The sequence below is a fragment of the Mustela nivalis genome (genome assembly GCF_964662115.1).
Source record: "Mustela nivalis genome assembly, chromosome: 7".
NCBI classification, from domain to species: domain Eukaryota; kingdom Metazoa; phylum Chordata; class Mammalia; order Carnivora; family Mustelidae; genus Mustela; species Mustela nivalis.
In genome coordinates this window covers 65,971,094-65,988,856 of record NC_139026.1, presented here as the reverse complement: position 1 = coordinate 65,988,856, position 17,763 = coordinate 65,971,094, and the positions used below count along the sequence as shown (strand labels likewise).

The window sequence follows — 17,763 nt, the reverse complement described above, 5'->3', positions numbered from 1 at the left end:
GCGGCAACCCGGCCTTTTGTGGCGTTGAGGCAGAGCAGACCGGCAGGGCGGCCGCTGCGGGGGAGCGAGGCTGAGCCGCCGCCCCCGGGACCAGGAGGAGGGGCTGCCTCGGGGGCGCCGCCGCGACCCAGAAAGGCTGGGCGGACGCGGGAGCGGGCGGCGGCCCGTCGCCTCCCTCCTCCTCCGCGGCGCCATCCCTCGGCGCGCCCAACCCGGAACCCGGCGAGCGCGTGGGGGCGGGGAGGCGAGCGCGCAGAGCTGGCGGGCACCCCCGCGGCCCCCGGCCCCCCAGCCATGTCGGCCGAGGAGATGGTGCAGATCCGCCTGGAGGACCGCTGCTACCCGGTGAGCGAGAGGAAGCTTATCGAGCAGAGCGACTATTTCCGCGCCCTCTACCGCTCCGGCATGCGCGAGGCCCTGAGCCAGGAGGCCGGCGGCCCCGAGGTGCAGCAGCTGCGCGGCCTCAGCGCCCCGGGCCTGCGCCTGGTGCTGGACTTCATCAACGCCGGCGGGGCCCGCGAAGGCTGGCTCCTGGGCCCGCAGGCGGAGAAGGGCGGCGGGGTGGAGGAGGAAGAGGAGATGGACGAGGTGAGCCTGCTGGCGGAGCTGGTGGAAGCGGCCTCCTTCCTTCAGGTCACGTCTCTGCTGCAGCTGCTGCTGTCCCAGGTGCGGCTCACCAACTGCCTGGAGCTGTACCGCCTGGCGCAGGTGTACGGGCTGCCCGACCTGCAGGAGGCCTGCCTGCGCTTCATGGTCGTCCACTTCCACGAGGTGCGGTGCAAGCCCCAGTTCCACCTCCTGGGGGCTCCTCCTCAGGCCCCCGGGGATGTCAGCCTGAAGCAGAGGCTGAGAGAGGCCCGGATGACCGGGACTCCGGTTCTTGTAGCCCTGGGGGATTTCCTGGGGGGCCCCCTGGCCCCACACCCCTACCAAGGGGAGCCCCCGTCCATGCTCAGGTATGAGGAGATGACCGAACGTTGGTTCCCGCTGGCCAACAACCTTCCTCCCGACCTGGTGAACGTCAGGGGTTACGGGTCTGCCATCCTGGACAACTACCTCTTCATAGTGGGCGGGTATAGGATCACTAGCCAGGAAATCTCGGCTGCGCACTCCTACAACCCCAGCACCAATGAGTGGCTCCAGGTGGCCTCCATGAACCAGAAGAGGTAAGCGCCCAGCGGGGCTGCTTCTGCTTCTTTTCCCGTTCCATTCATTCACTTGCTCACTAGTTCGTTCATTCCCTTGATGTTTGCTGGGCAATCGCAGGAGATTTTGCTGAAGTGGGAAGACATCTTCAGGAGTGTCGCTGGCCTGGACTCTGGCAGAGTTCCCAAGGAACTGAGAACTTGCGAGGAAGAAGTGGCCCCCGCCAGGTCAACTAACCGAGTACTTTCCTTGCAGGTCTCGCTCTTTCAGGCAAACTGCCTTTTTGCCTCTTTCCCAGTTGGGGGGCGTGGGGTGGGGGATGTCTGTGGTTTCCTGGAAGGATACTGTAAAGGAAAACTTTTTTTAAGTTTGCTTTCATTTTTACCTTTTTTTTAATTTTTTAGGCTCTAATCCTGATTACAGTGACAGACTGGGCAGTGACCTGTAATGCGGTCTTGGGAGGATTTTTGTTGTTATTGACTTTGAATCTTTCCACACTGGGGCCCCAATCTGTAATCAGATTACCATTAGAATTGTACCTTGGATTGTCTTTTTTATTTTGTATCCTCTCTTTTGCATCTCCCTTCCTTCCCAGACAGTTTCGTCTTTGTTCTAAAATTTGAGCCTGGCAGTGGTCACCTACAAAATTAGAACGTTTCAGTGCACCCAACCTTCCCCCTCCCATCCTCAAATCCCTCCCAACATGCCCTTGGGTGACATGAAGACAGGTAAAGGAGGAGGGGAGGCAAGGGAGAGTAGGGAATAGAGGTGGGAAAGGAAAAGGAAGAAGAAGGAAAGAAAAAAAGAGCAGAGCAGATACAGGAAGAGATGGTAGGAAAGAAAGATGGAAGGACTCAAGATGGCCCAGAGCCATTCACACTTAAGTGGGGAGAAGAATCAATCAGTATGATCCACGAAAGGACAGGAATACCCTTTTTTCTGCTATTCTTGTATCCATCTCAACCCCCACATGGGCCCTACCCTGAAGTGTGGAACAAGTAGTTGGGGGACTCACCACCAGGCAAAGAAAGTTGTAACTGGAATGGGAAGACCATTATACATACATACTTGACTTAAGGGTACCCCAGCCTAGGGGGTGGGGGGAACAGTGGCTTTATTTCTACTCTAACATGAAATTCATTTTGGAAAGTGTTCTTTTTTTTCTGGTGATAAAAATAATACATACTTATTTTAGAAAAGTGGAAAATGGAAAAGAATCAAGAAACAGAAAGACTATCTCTCCTGCTCCCTCCCTCACAGAGGCAATACTGTGTAGAGATTGGCATGTTTTCTTCCAAGCCCTTTTTAGTGTATTATTTATACCACTGAGATGATACTGTATTTAAGGTTTGGTATCAGAAGTGTTATTTTTAGGCAAATTCTACAAGCTTTAATTGAGGTAACAAAGGGACATTCAGTGGTTATGAATGGTGCTCAGATTTGGGGTGGAAGGCCCAGCCGGTTGTCTGTCACCTCTACACACGTGTGTCCAGCTGTATCAACTGCTGCTCAACAGAACCCCTCCACCCCCACATCCAGCTTGAGTTCTAACATAACACCTCACAGAATTCTTATTTTTTTAGTGAAGCGGGGAAGGCCACAGGGGGAAAGTGAATCCTAAGCAGGCTCCGTGTCCAGCCCAGAGCCTGACGTAGGGTTTGATCTCATGATGCTGGCATCATGACCTGAGCCAAAATCAAGTCAGATCCTTAACCAACTGAGTCACTCCAGTGCCCCCTTTTCTTTCTTTACAAATCCTTGATAGTCGTTTTTCTTTTTTCTTTTTCTTTTTAGGAATATTCTTTATGTCCTCCAGGGGAAAAAAAAAAAAGGTATTCAAGTAATTCGTAAATACATGCTTAGAAAAATTACAAATGACACGAGAAACCACAGAGTGGAAGATATGTGTATCTACTGATATATATTTATATATTATACATTTGTAAATATATGTTATAAATGTACATTTATATAAACATAAGTATGTTAATAATTGTTAGGGGAAAATGTTTGTATGTGTGTACATGTAGGGGTGTCTGTTCATCTTCTATATATTTTTACCATAGGTTGATTAGGCTGTGCTGATTATTATGACAATTCCACTTGGAGAGTTTTTTCTGTATCAACAAATATCAACATACATAGAGCGGTCTCACTCATTAAGAGCTGTATTCTAGCCTTTGGCTGTATGGTAATGTAATCAGCCCATCCCTTACTCGTGAGCATTTAAGTTGCTTCTATTTGCCATTATAAACAATGCTATAATGGGATGCCTGGGTGGCTCAGTGGGTTAAGCATCTGCCTTTGGCTCAGGTCATGATCCCAGGGCCCTGGAATGGGTCCCATGTTAGGCTCCCTGCTCCTCAGGGAGTCTGCTTCTCCCTCTCCCTCTGCCCCTCCCCACACTTGTGCTCTCTCACTCGCTCACTCTCTCTTTCGAATACATAAGATCTTTTTAAAAAATGCTATGTTGAACATCTTGGCATAGATGTGCCTCTCTTAGCAGGCATTTTTCAGTAGTCCTAAATAACAAATTCCTGGAATCTCTGGATAGGTGGGCCAAAGTATATATAAGTTTTAAATTTTGGTAGCCCCTGCCAAATTGCCCATCAGAACATTGTTCAGATCTCCTCTCCTATCAACAGTGTCTGAGCTTGCCAGTTCCTGTACTCCTGCCAAGACAGGATATTATCATCATTTTATATTTTTACCAATCCAGTTGGCAAACACTGATGTGAATCTTTCTGCTTGGGAGAGAAATTTTTCCTCTCAGATGTTTATTGGCACTTTGTATATATTTTATAAGTGGCCTTTGCCAATGAAAAATACAATTGGTTTATCTTTTTCCTATTCCGTTTAGAAATTCTGTTTACATACGTAGAATCAATCTCTTGTCTCTTAGGTAATGTTGCACTGTTTCCCCCCTGCCTTTATTTTACTGGAAGGCCTCAAAAATAAAAATCCACAAAGTGACTAGGCTGGTGAAGTCAATGAGTAGAGGGGTGGGTTGGAGTGATGATGAATCGGAGAGCTGTCACCCTACCGCAAGAGGGCCCCACCCCTGTCACCCACAGCTTGTTGCTATCTCCAAGTATAGAAAGCATTGCCAGATAGCCAGATGCCCTGATTTTTAAAGACTGGCAACTTACTGCATTGAAAAAACCAACATCAACAATAACAGAAACCTTGCAGACCAAACAAACTGTAGGACAACACTGGCATTGTGAGCCTCCAATTTTGGACAACAGGTTTATCATGTATTCTTTTTTTTTTTTTTTTAATTTTAAATCTTTAATATGTAATACCTAATCTTCATTATAATCTTAAAAAGATCTCTTTATACAAATGTATCACGTATTCTTATATGAGGAAATTTAAATTTTGGGGGAGTCAAATTTGTCCTACATACTATTAGCTTTTAATCTTGCACAGGAAAGGTGTCTACAAGTTAAGAATATACAAATATTCATCTGTCTTATAATCTATTTTATGGTTTTGCCTTTTTACATTTATATTTGAATGTGTTTGGGATTTATTTTTATGTAAAGTATAATGTAAGGTTATAGCATGTTTCCTAAATGTCTCAGTGGCCTCAGTCCTCACTGTGATTTGCACAACCAGTTATCAGATGATAGTTTTCCTGTTTCCATATTGACATATTGGCTTTTCCTTTACCAATAGCATACTTTTATTTATATTTATTTATTTATTTATTTATTTTTTCCAATAGCATACTTTTAAATTATTGCAGCTTGTTAAACTATTCTGTTGTCTCGTGGAATAGAGACCCATTTTTTTCTGTTTATTTTTTTTTTAAGATTTTATTTATTTATTTGACAGAGAGAGAGAGAGACACATCACAAGTAGGCAGATCAGCAGGCAGAGAGAGGGGGAAGCATGCTCCCTGCTGAGCAGAGAGCCCAATGCTGGACTCGATCCCAGGACCCTGAGATCATGACCTGAGCCAAAGGCAGAGGCTTAACCCACTGAGCCACCCAGGCACCCCTTTTTGGTTTTATTTTTATTCTCTTAGCTATTCTTTGTACATTTTCCCCTTCAGAGAAGCTTTAGAATCCAATTGTCAAGTTCTGTTGGAGTTTTGATTGATATTTATCAGTTAAGTTGGAGGAGGATTAATAGTTTCATAATACTTTGCAGATAGAAAAATTGTTTTTTCATGTATTTAGGTCTTTTGGTCTTTCAGGAAAGGTTTATGATCTTTGTATAGTCTGTATATTTTTTGCAGCTATTCTCAGGAATTTTCTAGTTTTTTTTTAAACTTTTGTTTATTTTTTTTTTAAGTAAGTTCTGGGCGAAGGTGGGGCTTGAACTCAAAACCCTGAGATTAAGAGTTGCGTGCTCCACTGACTGAGTGAGTCAGGCAACCCCGAGCTACTGTTTTTTTTCTACACAGATACTTTTTTCCACCAAATTTTATAATTGGGTGCCATGTTGGAATTTGTAACCTTCTTTATCTCTCTCATACTTTGACTCAGATTTGAGGGTCAGCTCAATTGGATGTCCCTTTCTGAACTCTGAGTTAGGCTAAATATTCAAATTCTTTGTTTCTCTAGAACACTTTCCACCTCGAATTGAAGTTTTCTGCTTATGTCTGCTTCTCTCCCTTCCAGTCAGGTCCAGTTCATTGCTTCTGTGTGCCCCTACTGCTAATGTGGTATCCAATAATTCATAGATGCTCAAAATGCACCATTGTTTTTGAATTATGAACTATATCATATATTATTGTAATAAAAGTGACTATATTATTTTATTTTTTTAAATGTAATATTGTGAATATTTTTATCTTGTAACAGTCACTGTCGTTATTTAGAATAGCAGAAAAATAATATTAGGTAACATTTAACTGAACATTTACTCTGTGCTAGGTACTGTTCTTACTGCTTTGCATGTATTATCTCACTTATTCTTCACAAAGACTGTATCAGGCAGGTTCCCATTTTACAGTCAGAAACTGTAAGTAAGTAATTTGCTAAGGTGTGTAGTAAGTAGAGTAACCAAAATGTAAATATCCATTGAATAGATATAACCATTTAGAGTATTTACAGTTTGGCTTCTAGACTGGCAGTGACCATCTTCATGTGCATTTTTAAATTTTCTTAAAAATTATTTTCTTCAGAGAAGTGGAGCACAGATGTTTTGTGCTGCTTTTAAAAATTTCATTACATGTGTTTGAGCTTCACCACAGCCTTCATTCATGTCTAGCATCTTTCTAGTCACTATTGGGCAAACAACAAAGACAACATGGTTCCTGTCCTCAAGGAATTTAGATGATGAAACAAGTAAAAATGAAACTTAGAATGGGATTGTTTCTGGATAATGTATCTAATACAGTTTCTGGAAACACCAGAGGAAACTTAGAACCTTGAGGAAAAGCAGATTTCAGCCCCTGTGATTACACAGCATTTCACATCTGGCTTGATTCACTGCCTCTGTGATGTACCTTTACATCACAGTACCTTTACTGTTTTACTTTGACAAAGTGGTCAAATGCAAAGCAGCCCACATTCCTCAGCAACTGAATAGGGTGGTGATCTCAGAATCTTAAATAGTATGGCACAGGCAGGAACCCTAGCTTGAGAGATTCTGTAAAGCCCTTTGCACCCTGGATAAAATGGTGCATGTGACCAGTAGTGTTCCCCATGCCCACCCCCCGCCCAAAAAGGAAGAAAGAGATGTTAGTGTTGTGCCGCCACACTTGAAAATGGCAGTGTGAGTACCAGCAGAGCAGAGAGGCTGCTTTGAAGTCCAGGGATGCCCCACTGCCCAGTGGTCTGCATGTGGGTTTGATCTCAGGAGTTGTCAGGACATCTGTGCGAAAGTCTGTGTACCCACAACATTGCTTGCCCTCCCTCCTTGCTTCCATTGGTGATAACTTGCAGGAACTGGCCACTGTTGCTTGCAGCAATCCTGGTCGTTCATTTCTCCGTCTCTAACATCTCTAGTCTCTCTGATTGCCCTGTACTTTTGCTCTGCAGTTGTTCTGTGTGTGAATACAAAGCCGGGAGAGAGTTAAACAAGTTTCCTGGCTGAGACGGAATTACTGTCGTCAGCCTTAGCTGTTCCCTTTTTCTCTGGGCCAAAGTTTAGTATTTTAGGGCATTTCTGGTCTCCTTTCTAGTTAAGGTTGCAGCCCGAGAATAGTGGGAAGGAAAGAAAACTATATGTCTGTTCATCCCCCACTCATTGTGATTTTGTCCAGTAGTTGCTTCGTGTGCTCCAGTCTCTCAGACACCTAGTAGGTAGCGACCTGCTGGTCCCCAGGGGAGGTTAATCCATAGGGAAGTGGCAGAAGGTAGGCAAGAGGAGGAGGAGGAGGGGACACAAGGACCTGAATGCTCCACAAACTATATGTCTTTTCTGTGTGGTTGAGAAAAGATCTTGCCATTTCTCTCTGATGTTTACTCCAATGGCAACAAACTTTTCTATGTAGCAAACCTTGACAATGGTTCCTATTTCTTGAGCTCTTAACTCTGGGCTACATGTTGTAGACACTGTTTTAGATGTCACTTCCTATTTCACACTCACAGCATCTCTTTGGAGTAGTCTCTTTTTAGATCTTTTTAATCTCTTTTTAGTAGTATTGGCTCCATCTTCCCAAGGGGAAATTGAGGATGAGTTTCATAAGTTTGCATGGTTACAGGGCCAGCACTCGAAGCCGCTCCCACCTCTGTGTCACCGGCCGCCCTACAGCTGTATACAGCTACTGTTGATCTGTGTAGCAGGGTTCAGCATGTTTCATGTCACTTAGTTTTTAAGGATTTGCTGGGCTCTTTATTTCCTTGAGGTGAAGTAGTAATTAAATCAGCATTTTTCCCCCTTTATTTCTACGTCAGTCAAGGATGTAGCTACAACACATCATTATTTGGTTTAAAAATTATTCTTTTTACCCCCTGAAGGTAGTATGTCAGGGATCAATATTAAGAAAACACTAGAGATGAATTTTTTTTTTTTCAAGCCGTAGCTTGGATTCATACTTTCACCCTTCCAGTAGGTGAAGAGTGAAAGAGTTACTTTCAAAGAGTAGGAAATGAGGTGCTTCATGGTGAGAATTTATGGATGAGAGAGCACTTTGTATGTAATTCCAGAATACATTCCAGCCGGTGACTGTTGCAGTTAACAAATGACAAAGAGATCCTCTCGGAATTAAGAAATTTAGTCTTATGACACCCAGAAAAAGCATTCCCTCTTGTGACCCCTTTCTGCAGGTGTTCCCCTTTTCAACTCTTCCTGTGTGATATATGTTCCTTTCTCCACTTCACAGGTGGGGAAACTGAGGACGAGATGAACTGAGATTTAGTGACTTATCTAAGGTCACACAGCCATTGAGTGGTGGAGCTAAGATCTCCCCGTGTGAGCCTGGGCTCACAATCCTCAGCAGGACGCGTGTTCACTAAGTGGTCCGCGTTGGGGTGGCAGTTTCATCTTCAACTCAATATTGAAAAGCGTCTTCTCTTCAAGTGAATTTGAGCATGCTGGGTCTGGAGAGATGGAATTGTTTACTTTTAACTGCTTACTCATTCAGCCCTTACATGTTTACTTAGGACAAATGCTTATGCTGGATGAATATTAAAAACCGTTTTGATCTTAGAAAATTTACTATCTGTGTACCTTTGGGAAGCAAAAACAAATTGCAGACTAGTAAAATTTAGTCCTTATTTGCAAGCTTTATTTCCTTTGGTTCCCCAAATTTGCACACACAGAGAGGGCATCATGGTCAGATTTTAAGGACCATTGGCAGCAGGAAAAGTAAGCAACATGAAGTAGAGACCCCCCCGGTGGCTGCCACCCCAGTGAAGTCGGTTGGCATAAAATGTGACTGGCTGGCTAGGTGTAATGGACAATGTGAGGTTCTTGCTGAAGAGTACTCTGTTCACTTTGTCATTTGAAAAACAAAACAAAGACTCATTTAAACGGACACGTTGCAGGCACCTTTGAAAACATCTTACTGTTTTAGTAGGTGTAGGTGGCTATTACCCACATGTCCTATGTCATGGTACATCAGTGTTGATTAGACTCCTGCTAGGAGATCACACATGGGCAACTTGTTCCCTGTTTCTTCCTCATCTACCCTCTTACCTGCATTTTTCAAATGTGGGTCTCCCCATTCTTTCTTAGGATATTGTTAATTTCGAAGACATTGTTGTATTAGTGGTAGATGTGGTCTCTAAATTTACTACTTTATTTCAAACACTAGAAAACTAAGAAATGATAATGGTAGTATCTTCTCTCAGTGTGGTACTTCCTGAGAAACTGTTGCCTGTAATGTCTTGACCATCCTGTGATGAGTATTATCCCCATACCAGCAATAGTGAATTGGCGTGTTTGGACTAGGGTCAGAGAGCTGCTTCAGGTCTTTCTGTTGCATTGTGCTCTGCTCACACTCCTGTAAACTTGAGACCAAGCACCAATCTGGGAGACTGACCCAAATGTGTATCCCATCTGGCCTTCAAGGAGTCATTAATTTCTGTGCGCTACACTGGAACAAATTCGTTTTTTCTTTTCAATTCAGAAGTTAAAAGTTACAAGACTTTTATGTAGCATCTGAAGCTGATGAGCAGTATTTGATTGTATTACTGAATATGGGGCTTAAAACCAGTGTCTTCTCCTTTTAAAATTATTTTATTTATTTGAGAGAGACAGAGATAGTGAGAGAGAGCATGAGCAGGAAGGAGAGGGAGAAGCAGACTCCCAGAACCCTGGAATCATGACCTGAGCCAAAGGCTGACGCTCAACCAGCTGAGCCACCCGGGTGCCCCTAAAATTATTTTCAATTATGATAAATGAGCATTTGTTGATTTAAGTATTTGTTAACATACGGAAGCCCCCGTAAGGGTGCTGTATCAAAATATGTTTAGTTTGGTGCTTATGTAGCCCTTTGTATTGTGTTGTGAAACAGTATATAAGATGCCCTCGGATGGAGCGGTGGGATGGGGGGGCGAGAGATCTGCCAGGAGCACTTGTGGTAAAGGGGTCTTTGAACCACCCTCTAGCACCCACCCTTAGCATATGCACCATAGAAGGTGCTAGTGTGTACCTAACATGGAGCCTCCTCAATGGGGAGGAAGAATTGGAAACATGCTGAGTAGAGAGACAAGGGAGGTTATGCGTTCCTCCCTTAACACTTGCTCCCGCTGTTGAAAGAAATATTAAAATATTAAATATTAATATAAATTATTATTTAATGTTAATATGAATAAATTAATATTACTATTAAAATATCTTTGGTTCTTGGCATAAGGCTAAGCAAGACTACTCTTGGTTATATTGAGTTGCTTATCTCTAATTGCTAACATTTGAAAAATGCTTCATTCTTGTGAATTCTGAGATAGGAGTGAAATTTGAGGTGTCATTTGGCCATTCCTCTGTCCCCAGGCAGAATGGCACCCAGCTTGGAGAGCTAATTTTCTTTAGATCTCCAGCACATTCCTCAGTCTGCTTTAGCAGTTGATGCCATTTGCCTTCTTAATGGTTAAGAAAACTGACTCTCTGGGCCTTTGTATCTCTCTTTCAGGTCTAACTTCAAACTTGTGGCTGTTAATTCAAAACTCTATGCCATTGGTGGGCAGGCCGTTTCTAATGTTGAGTGTTACAATCCCGAGCAGGATGCCTGGAATTCTGTGGCACCCTTACCAAACCCTCTGGCCGAGTTCTCTGCGTGTGAGTGTAAGGGGAAAATTTATGTCATTGGAGGATATACGACCAGAGGTAAGTGAAGGGGCCAAGTAAGTGATCCTCTTCCACGTGAGCTTGGGCAGCCTGGGGAAATGCTCTGATGTACATATTGTAATTTCATACATTATATACTGGACATTTGCATATCTGGGAGGAAGAGAGTTGAGTATTACAAGGGTACTTTGGACAGAAGGGACCTTTGATCCCTTTGTGTGAGCATGAAAATTGAATGGGGTAGAGGATGTGATGAAGAGAATACGTATTTTCTTTTTTTTTTTAAAGATTTTATTTGTTTATTTGACAGAGAGAAATCACAAGTAGATGGAGAGGCAGGCAGAGAGAGAGGAAGGGAAGCAGGCTCCCTGCTGAGCAGAGAGCCCGATGCGGGACTCGATCCCAAGACCCTGAGATCATGACCTGAGCCGAAGGCAGTGGCTTAACCCACTGAGCCACCCAGGTGCCCCAAGAGAATACGTATTTTCTTTCTGCTCTGGAAGCCCAGCCTTGTGAGCAGCTGTCTTGTGACTGGACTGGGTAAGTGCCATCCTTCTTGCAAACACATTTAACACTATGGAATTTAGGGCCAGAACATCCTTGTGGATCTGTGTTTTCACTTTCTTCGTTCTTGAGCACAAACCTATCAGACAGTTTCCAGAAGCTCAGCTCAAGGCTGTTGTTCACATAGTGTAAGAGGATTACAAAAGACAACAATATAAGAGAACTTTTTCCTGACCAGAGGTGGGAGGTGGTTGTGCTTTTTATTAAGCTGTACTGTTTTTGGTGGGCATTTGGCATTGATAATTTGGAAATAAGTTTTCCCAATAGGTTTTTTACTGCTGTTCTTGGTAGATAGCATCTCACATGATAATGACAAACTTGGTTGTGTTAGGAGGCGGTGGGGCCCACCAGATAGAAGTGTGTCTTGCCTTTTATCGCTCTCCCCCACTTGTGTCCGAGTTACCTCTTGGCCAAAGAAATTTATTTATTTTTTATTTTTTAAAAAAGATTTGATTTATTTATTTGACAGGAATAGAAAGCGCATATCTTTGAGGGAGCCACTGTTGAACTCAGTACAGGTGCTGTGTTTATGCATCTAAGGAGAGGCAGTGACCAAGAGAAATGCATGGGACGCAGTGAACTTTTTTGTTTTTTAATGCCCTCAAGTTTTTACCCTGTGGAGCTAGTCCCAGTGCCTCTCCCTCATGACTTTCCAGTAAAGATAAGATAATTGCCAGCTTTTTGGGGTAATAAATAATTGAAAAAAGAGAGAGAGAGACCTAGCAACCATTTCTATTACCTTCTACATTGGTGTTTGGGTACGGTGGTCAACTTCATGTGTTTAATGAAACCAAATGTTCTTGTAAAGGCCTGTAAAATACATTGTTTGAATTTTAGAGATAAACCTCATACCTGTCAAGCAGGTTTATATAACACTGAAAAGTAAGCACAAATATGTAAGCAAGTCTGAAGAAAATGATTTTGTTTTGCTGGTACGGCGCACATATTTTTTCTCTCATTGGAATCCTACTGAGTAAAAAATTGACATGGGGTGGGCAATAAAATTTACGTTAATCTCTCCAATTCTGTGTGTGGAGAAAGCTGAATGCTCTCTATGTATGCTTGGTAAGTTTTCACGACAGTTTGGCCCATTATGACATTATTGATTCTAGAATATGAGTATCTAAGGTAACAAACACTTGTCTAGTGCAACTAGCTGAACTTTGTAGGTTTCAAGGTTGAGCGGTTCACTTGAAGGAGTTGTTTTAGTTTTGGATATTATGATAATGGGAATCCCAAAATGTTTTGGTTATTTCGGTTAGCGTGTGTCTGGCAAGTGCGGTCATTCGAAGCTTAAGATCACAGCAAAGGTAGGACCTTCCAGGGACCACTTCCATTTTGCTCTCAGTCCTTTTGATGTATAATGGGCCTCCTCTAACCCCAGCCCCATGTGTGTGACAAAAAGTGGAGAACCTGGTCGTAGTTTAACATGTAGCTAATAGCGTCATAGCATATTTGACACCATAATGAAGAGGAGATAATGAAATATTTCCTGTTTTTAAGCACTCTGACTTGCTTTCTGAGATATAGCATGATAACCCCAATGAATATTTCAAATTCTGTTTCTTACAAAGAGCATTTGTTGTAGAGGCCTGTAAAATACATTGTTTGAATTTTAGAGATAAACCTCATACCTGTCAAGCAGGTTTATATAACACTGAAAAGTAAGCACAAATATGTAAGCAAGTCTGAAAAAAATGATTTTGTTTTGCTGGTACGGCGCACATACTTTTTTCTCTCATTGGGATCCTACTGAGTAAAAAATTGACATGGGGTGGGCAATAAAATTTACGTTAATCTCTCCAATTCTGTGTGTGGAGAAAGCTGAATGCTCTCTATGTATGCTTGGTAAGTTTTCACGACAGTTTGGCCCATTATGACATTATTGATTCTAGAATATGAGTATCTAAGGTAACAAACACTTGTCTAGTGCAACTAGCTGAACTTTGTAGGTTTCAAGGTTGAGCGGTTCACTTGAAGGAGTTGTTTTAGTTTTGGATATTATGATAATGGGAATCCCAAAATGTTTTGGTTATTTCGGTTAGCGTGTGTCTGGCAAGTGCGGTCATTCGAAGCTTAAGATCACAGCAAAGGTAGGACCTTCCAGGGACCACTTCCATTTTGCTCTCAGTCCTTTTGATGTATAATGGGCCTCCTCTAACCCCAGCCCCATGTGTGTGACAAAAAGTGGAGAACCTGGTCGTAGTTTAACATGTAGCTAATAGCGTCATAGCATATTTGACACCATAATGAAGAGGAGATAATGAAATATTTCCTGTTTTTAAGCACTTTGACTTGCTTTCTGAGCAATAGCATGATAACCCCAATGAATATTTCAAGTTCTGTTTCTTACAAAGAACATTTGTTGTAGAGGCCTGTAAAATACATTGTTTGAATTTTAGAGATAAACCTCATACCTGTCAAGCAGGTTTATATAACACTGAAAAGTAAGCACAAATATGTAAGCAAGTCTGAAGAAAATGATTTTGTTTTGCTGGTACGGCACACATACTTTTTTCTCTCATTGGGATCCTACTGAGTAAAAAATTGACATGGGGTGGGCAATAAAATTTACGTTAATCTCTCCAATTCTGTGTGTGGAGAAAGCTGAATGCTCTCTATGTATGCTTGGTAAGTTTTCACGACAGTTTGGCCCATTATGACATTATTGATTCTAGAATATGAGTATCTAAGGTAACAAACACTTGTCTAGTGCAACTAGCTGAACTTTGTAGGTTTCAAGGTTGAGCGGTTCACTTGAAGGAGTTGTTTTAGTTTTGGATATTATGATAATGGGAATCCCAAAATGTTTTGGTTATTTCGGTTAGCGTGTGTCTGGCAAGTGCGGTCATTCGAAGCTTAAGATCACAGCAAAGGTAGGACCTTCCAGGGACCACTTCCATTTTGCTCTCAGTCCTTTTGATGTATAATGGGCCTCCTCTAACCCCAGCCCCATGTGTGTGACAAAAAGTGGAGAACCTGGTCGTAGTTTAACATGTAGCTAATAGCGTCATAGCATATTTGACACCATAATGAAGAGGAGATAATGAAATATTTCCTGTTTTTAAGCACTCTGACTTGCTTTCTGAGATACAGCATGATAACCCCAATGAATATTTCAAATTCTGTTTTTTACAAATAACATTTGTTGTAAACGCCTGTAAAATACATTGTTTGAATTTTAGAGATAAACCTCATACCTGTCAAGCAGGTTTATATAACACTGAAAAGTAAGCACAAATATGTAAGCAAGTCTGAAGAAAATGCTTTTGTTTTGCTGCTACGGCGCACATACTTTTTTCTCTCATTGGGATCCTACTGAGTAAAAAATTGACATGGGGTGGGCAATAAAATTTACGTTAATCTCTCCAATTCTGTGTGTGGAGAAAGCTGAATGCTCTCTATGTATGCTTGGTAAGTTTTCACGACAGTTTGGCCCATTATGACATTATTGATTCTAGAATATGAGTATCTAAGGTAACAAACACTTGTCTAGTGCAACTAGCTGAACTTTGTAGGTTTCAAGGTTGAGCGGTTCACTTGAAGGAGTTGTTTTAGTTTTGGATATTATGATAATGGGAATCCCAAAATGTTTTGGTTATTTCGGTTAGCGTGTGTCTGGCAAGTGCGGTCATTCGAAGCTTAAGATCACAGCAAAGGTAGGACCTTCCAGGGACCACTTCCATTTTGCTCTCAGTCCTTTTGATGTATAATGGGCCTCCTCTAACCCCAGCCTCATGTGTGTGACAAAAAGTGGAGAACCTGGTCGTAGTTTAACATGTAGCTAATAGCGTCATAGCATATTTGACACCATAATGAAGAGGAGATAATGAAATATTTCCTGTTTTTAAGCACTTTGACTTGCTTTCTGAGATATAGCATGATAACCCCAATGAATATTTCAAGTTCTGTTTCTTACAAAGAACATTTGTTGTAAAGGCCTGTAAAATACATTGTTTGAATTTTAGAGATAAACCTCATACCTGTCAAGCAGGTTTATATAACACTGAAAAGTAAGCACAAATATGTAAGCAAGTGTGAAGAAAATGCTTTTGTTTTGCTGGTACGGCGCACATACTTTTTTCTCTCATTGGGATCCTACTGAGTAAAAAATTGACATGGGGTGGGCAATAAAATTTACGTTAATCTCTCCAATTCTGTGTGTGGAGAAAGCTGAATGCTCTCTATGTATGCTTGGTAAGTTTTCACGACAGTTTGGCCCATTATGACATTATTGATTCTAGAATATGAGTATCTAAGGTAACAAACACTTGTCTAGTGCAACTAGCTGAACTTTGTAGGTTTCAAGGTTGAGCGGTTCACTTGAAGGAGTTGTTTTAGTTTTGGATATTATGATAATGGGAATCCCAAAATGTTTTGGTTATTTCGGTTAGCGTGTGTCTGGCAAGTGCGGTCATTCGAAGCTTAAGATCACAGCAAAGGTAGGACCTTCCAGGGACCACTTCCATTTTGCTCTCAGTCCTTTTGATGTATAATGGGCCTCCTCTAACCCCAGCCCCATGTGTGTGACAAAAAGTGGAGAACCTGGTCGTAGTTTAACATGTAGCTAATAGCGTCATAGCATATTTGACACCATAATGAAGAGGAGATAATGAAATATTTCCTGTTTTTAAGCACTTTGACTTGCTTTCTGAGATATAGCATGATAACCCCAATGAATATTTCAAGTTCTGTTTCTTACAAAGAACATTTGTTGTAGAGGCCTGTAAAATACATTGTTTGAATTTTAGAGATAAACCTCATACCTGTCAAGCAGGTTTATATAACACTGAAAAGTAAGCACAAATATGTAAGCAAGTCTGAAGAAAATGATTTTGTTTTGCTGCTACGGCGCACATACTTTTTTCTCTCATTGGGATCCTACTGAGTAAAAAATTGACATGGGGTGGGCAATAAAATTTACGTTAATCTCTCCAATTCTGTGTGTGGAGAAAGCTGAATGCTCTCTATGTATGCTTGGTAAGTTTTCACGACAGTTTGGCCCATTATGACATTATTGATTCTAGAATATGAGTATCTAAGGTAACAAACACTTGTCTAGTGCAACTAGCTGAACTTTGTAGGTTTCAAGGTTGAGCGGTTCACTTGAAGGAGTTGTTTTAGTTTTGGATATTATGATAATGGGAATCCCAAAATGTTTTGGTTATTTCGGTTAGCGTGTGTCTGGCAAGTGCGGTCATTCGAAGCTTAAGATCACAGCAAAGGTAGGACCTTCCAGGGACCACTTCCATTTTGCTCTCAGTCCTTTTGATGTATAATGGGCCTCCTCTAACCCCAGCCCCATGTGTGTGACAAAAAGTGGAGAACCTGGTCGTAGTTTAACATGTAGCTAATAGCGTCATAGCATATTTGACACCATAATGAAGAGGAGATAATGAAATATTTCCTGTTTTTAAGCACTTTGACTTGCTTTCACTTTGACTTGCTTTCTGAGATATAGCATGATAACCCCAATGAATATTTCAAATTCTGTTTCTTACAAAGAACATTTGTTGTAGAGGCCTGTAAAATACATTGTTTGAATTTTAGAGATAAACCTCATACCTGTCAAGCAGGTTTATATAACACTGAAAAGTAAGCACAAATATGTAAGCAAGTCTGAAGAAAATGCTTTTGTTTTGCTGGTACGGCGCACATACTTTTTTCTCTCATTGGGATCCTACTGAGTAAAAAATTGACATGGGGTGGGCAATAAAATTTACGTTAATCTCTCCAATTCTGTGTGTGGAGAAAGCTGAATGCTCTCTATGTATGCTTGGTAAGTTTTCACGACAGTTTGGCCCATTATGACATTATTGATTCTAGAATATGAGTATCTAAGGTAACAAACACTTGTCTAGTGCAACTAGCTGAACTTTGTAGGTTTCAAGGTTGAGCGGTTCACTTGAAGGAGTTGTTTTAGTTTTGGATATTATGATAATGGGAATCCCAAAATGTTTTGGTTATTTCGGTTAGCGTGTGTCTGGCAAGTGCGGTCATTCGAAGCTTAAGATCACAGCAAAGGTAGGACCTTCCAGGGACCACTTCCATTTTGCTCTCAGTCCTTTTGATGTATAATGGGCCTCCTCTAACCCCAGCCCCATGTGTGTGACAAAAAGTGGAGAACCTGGTCGTAGTTTAACATGTAGCTAATAGCGTCATAGCATATTTGACACCATAATGAAGAGGAGATAATGAAATATTTCCTGTTTTTAAGCACTTTGACTTGCTTTCACTTTGACTTGCTTTCTGAGATATAGCATGATAACCCCAATGAATATTTCAAATTCTGTTTCTTACAAAGAACATTTGTTGTAGAGGCCTGTAAAATACATTGTTTGAATTTTAGAGATAAACCTCATACCT

General features: G+C 41.7%; 1 protein-coding gene across 2 annotated transcripts in view; it reads left to right on the top strand.

The window, feature by feature from the left end:
- Positions 1–164: 164 nt before the first annotated feature.
- LOC309868497 (liprin-beta-1-like) overlaps positions 165–17,763 on the top strand; it is a 111,981-nt gene continuing 94,382 nt past the window's right edge. For both annotated transcript variants that reach the window (XM_082738421.1, XM_082738423.1), the window contains exons 1-2: positions 165–1,166; positions 10,679–10,876. In XM_082738421.1, the coding sequence (XP_082594547.1) occupies positions 295–1,166; positions 10,679–10,876 (1,070 nt within the window). In that variant the 5' untranslated portion in view covers positions 165–294. The remainder of the gene's footprint in view (positions 1,167–10,678; positions 10,877–17,763) is intronic.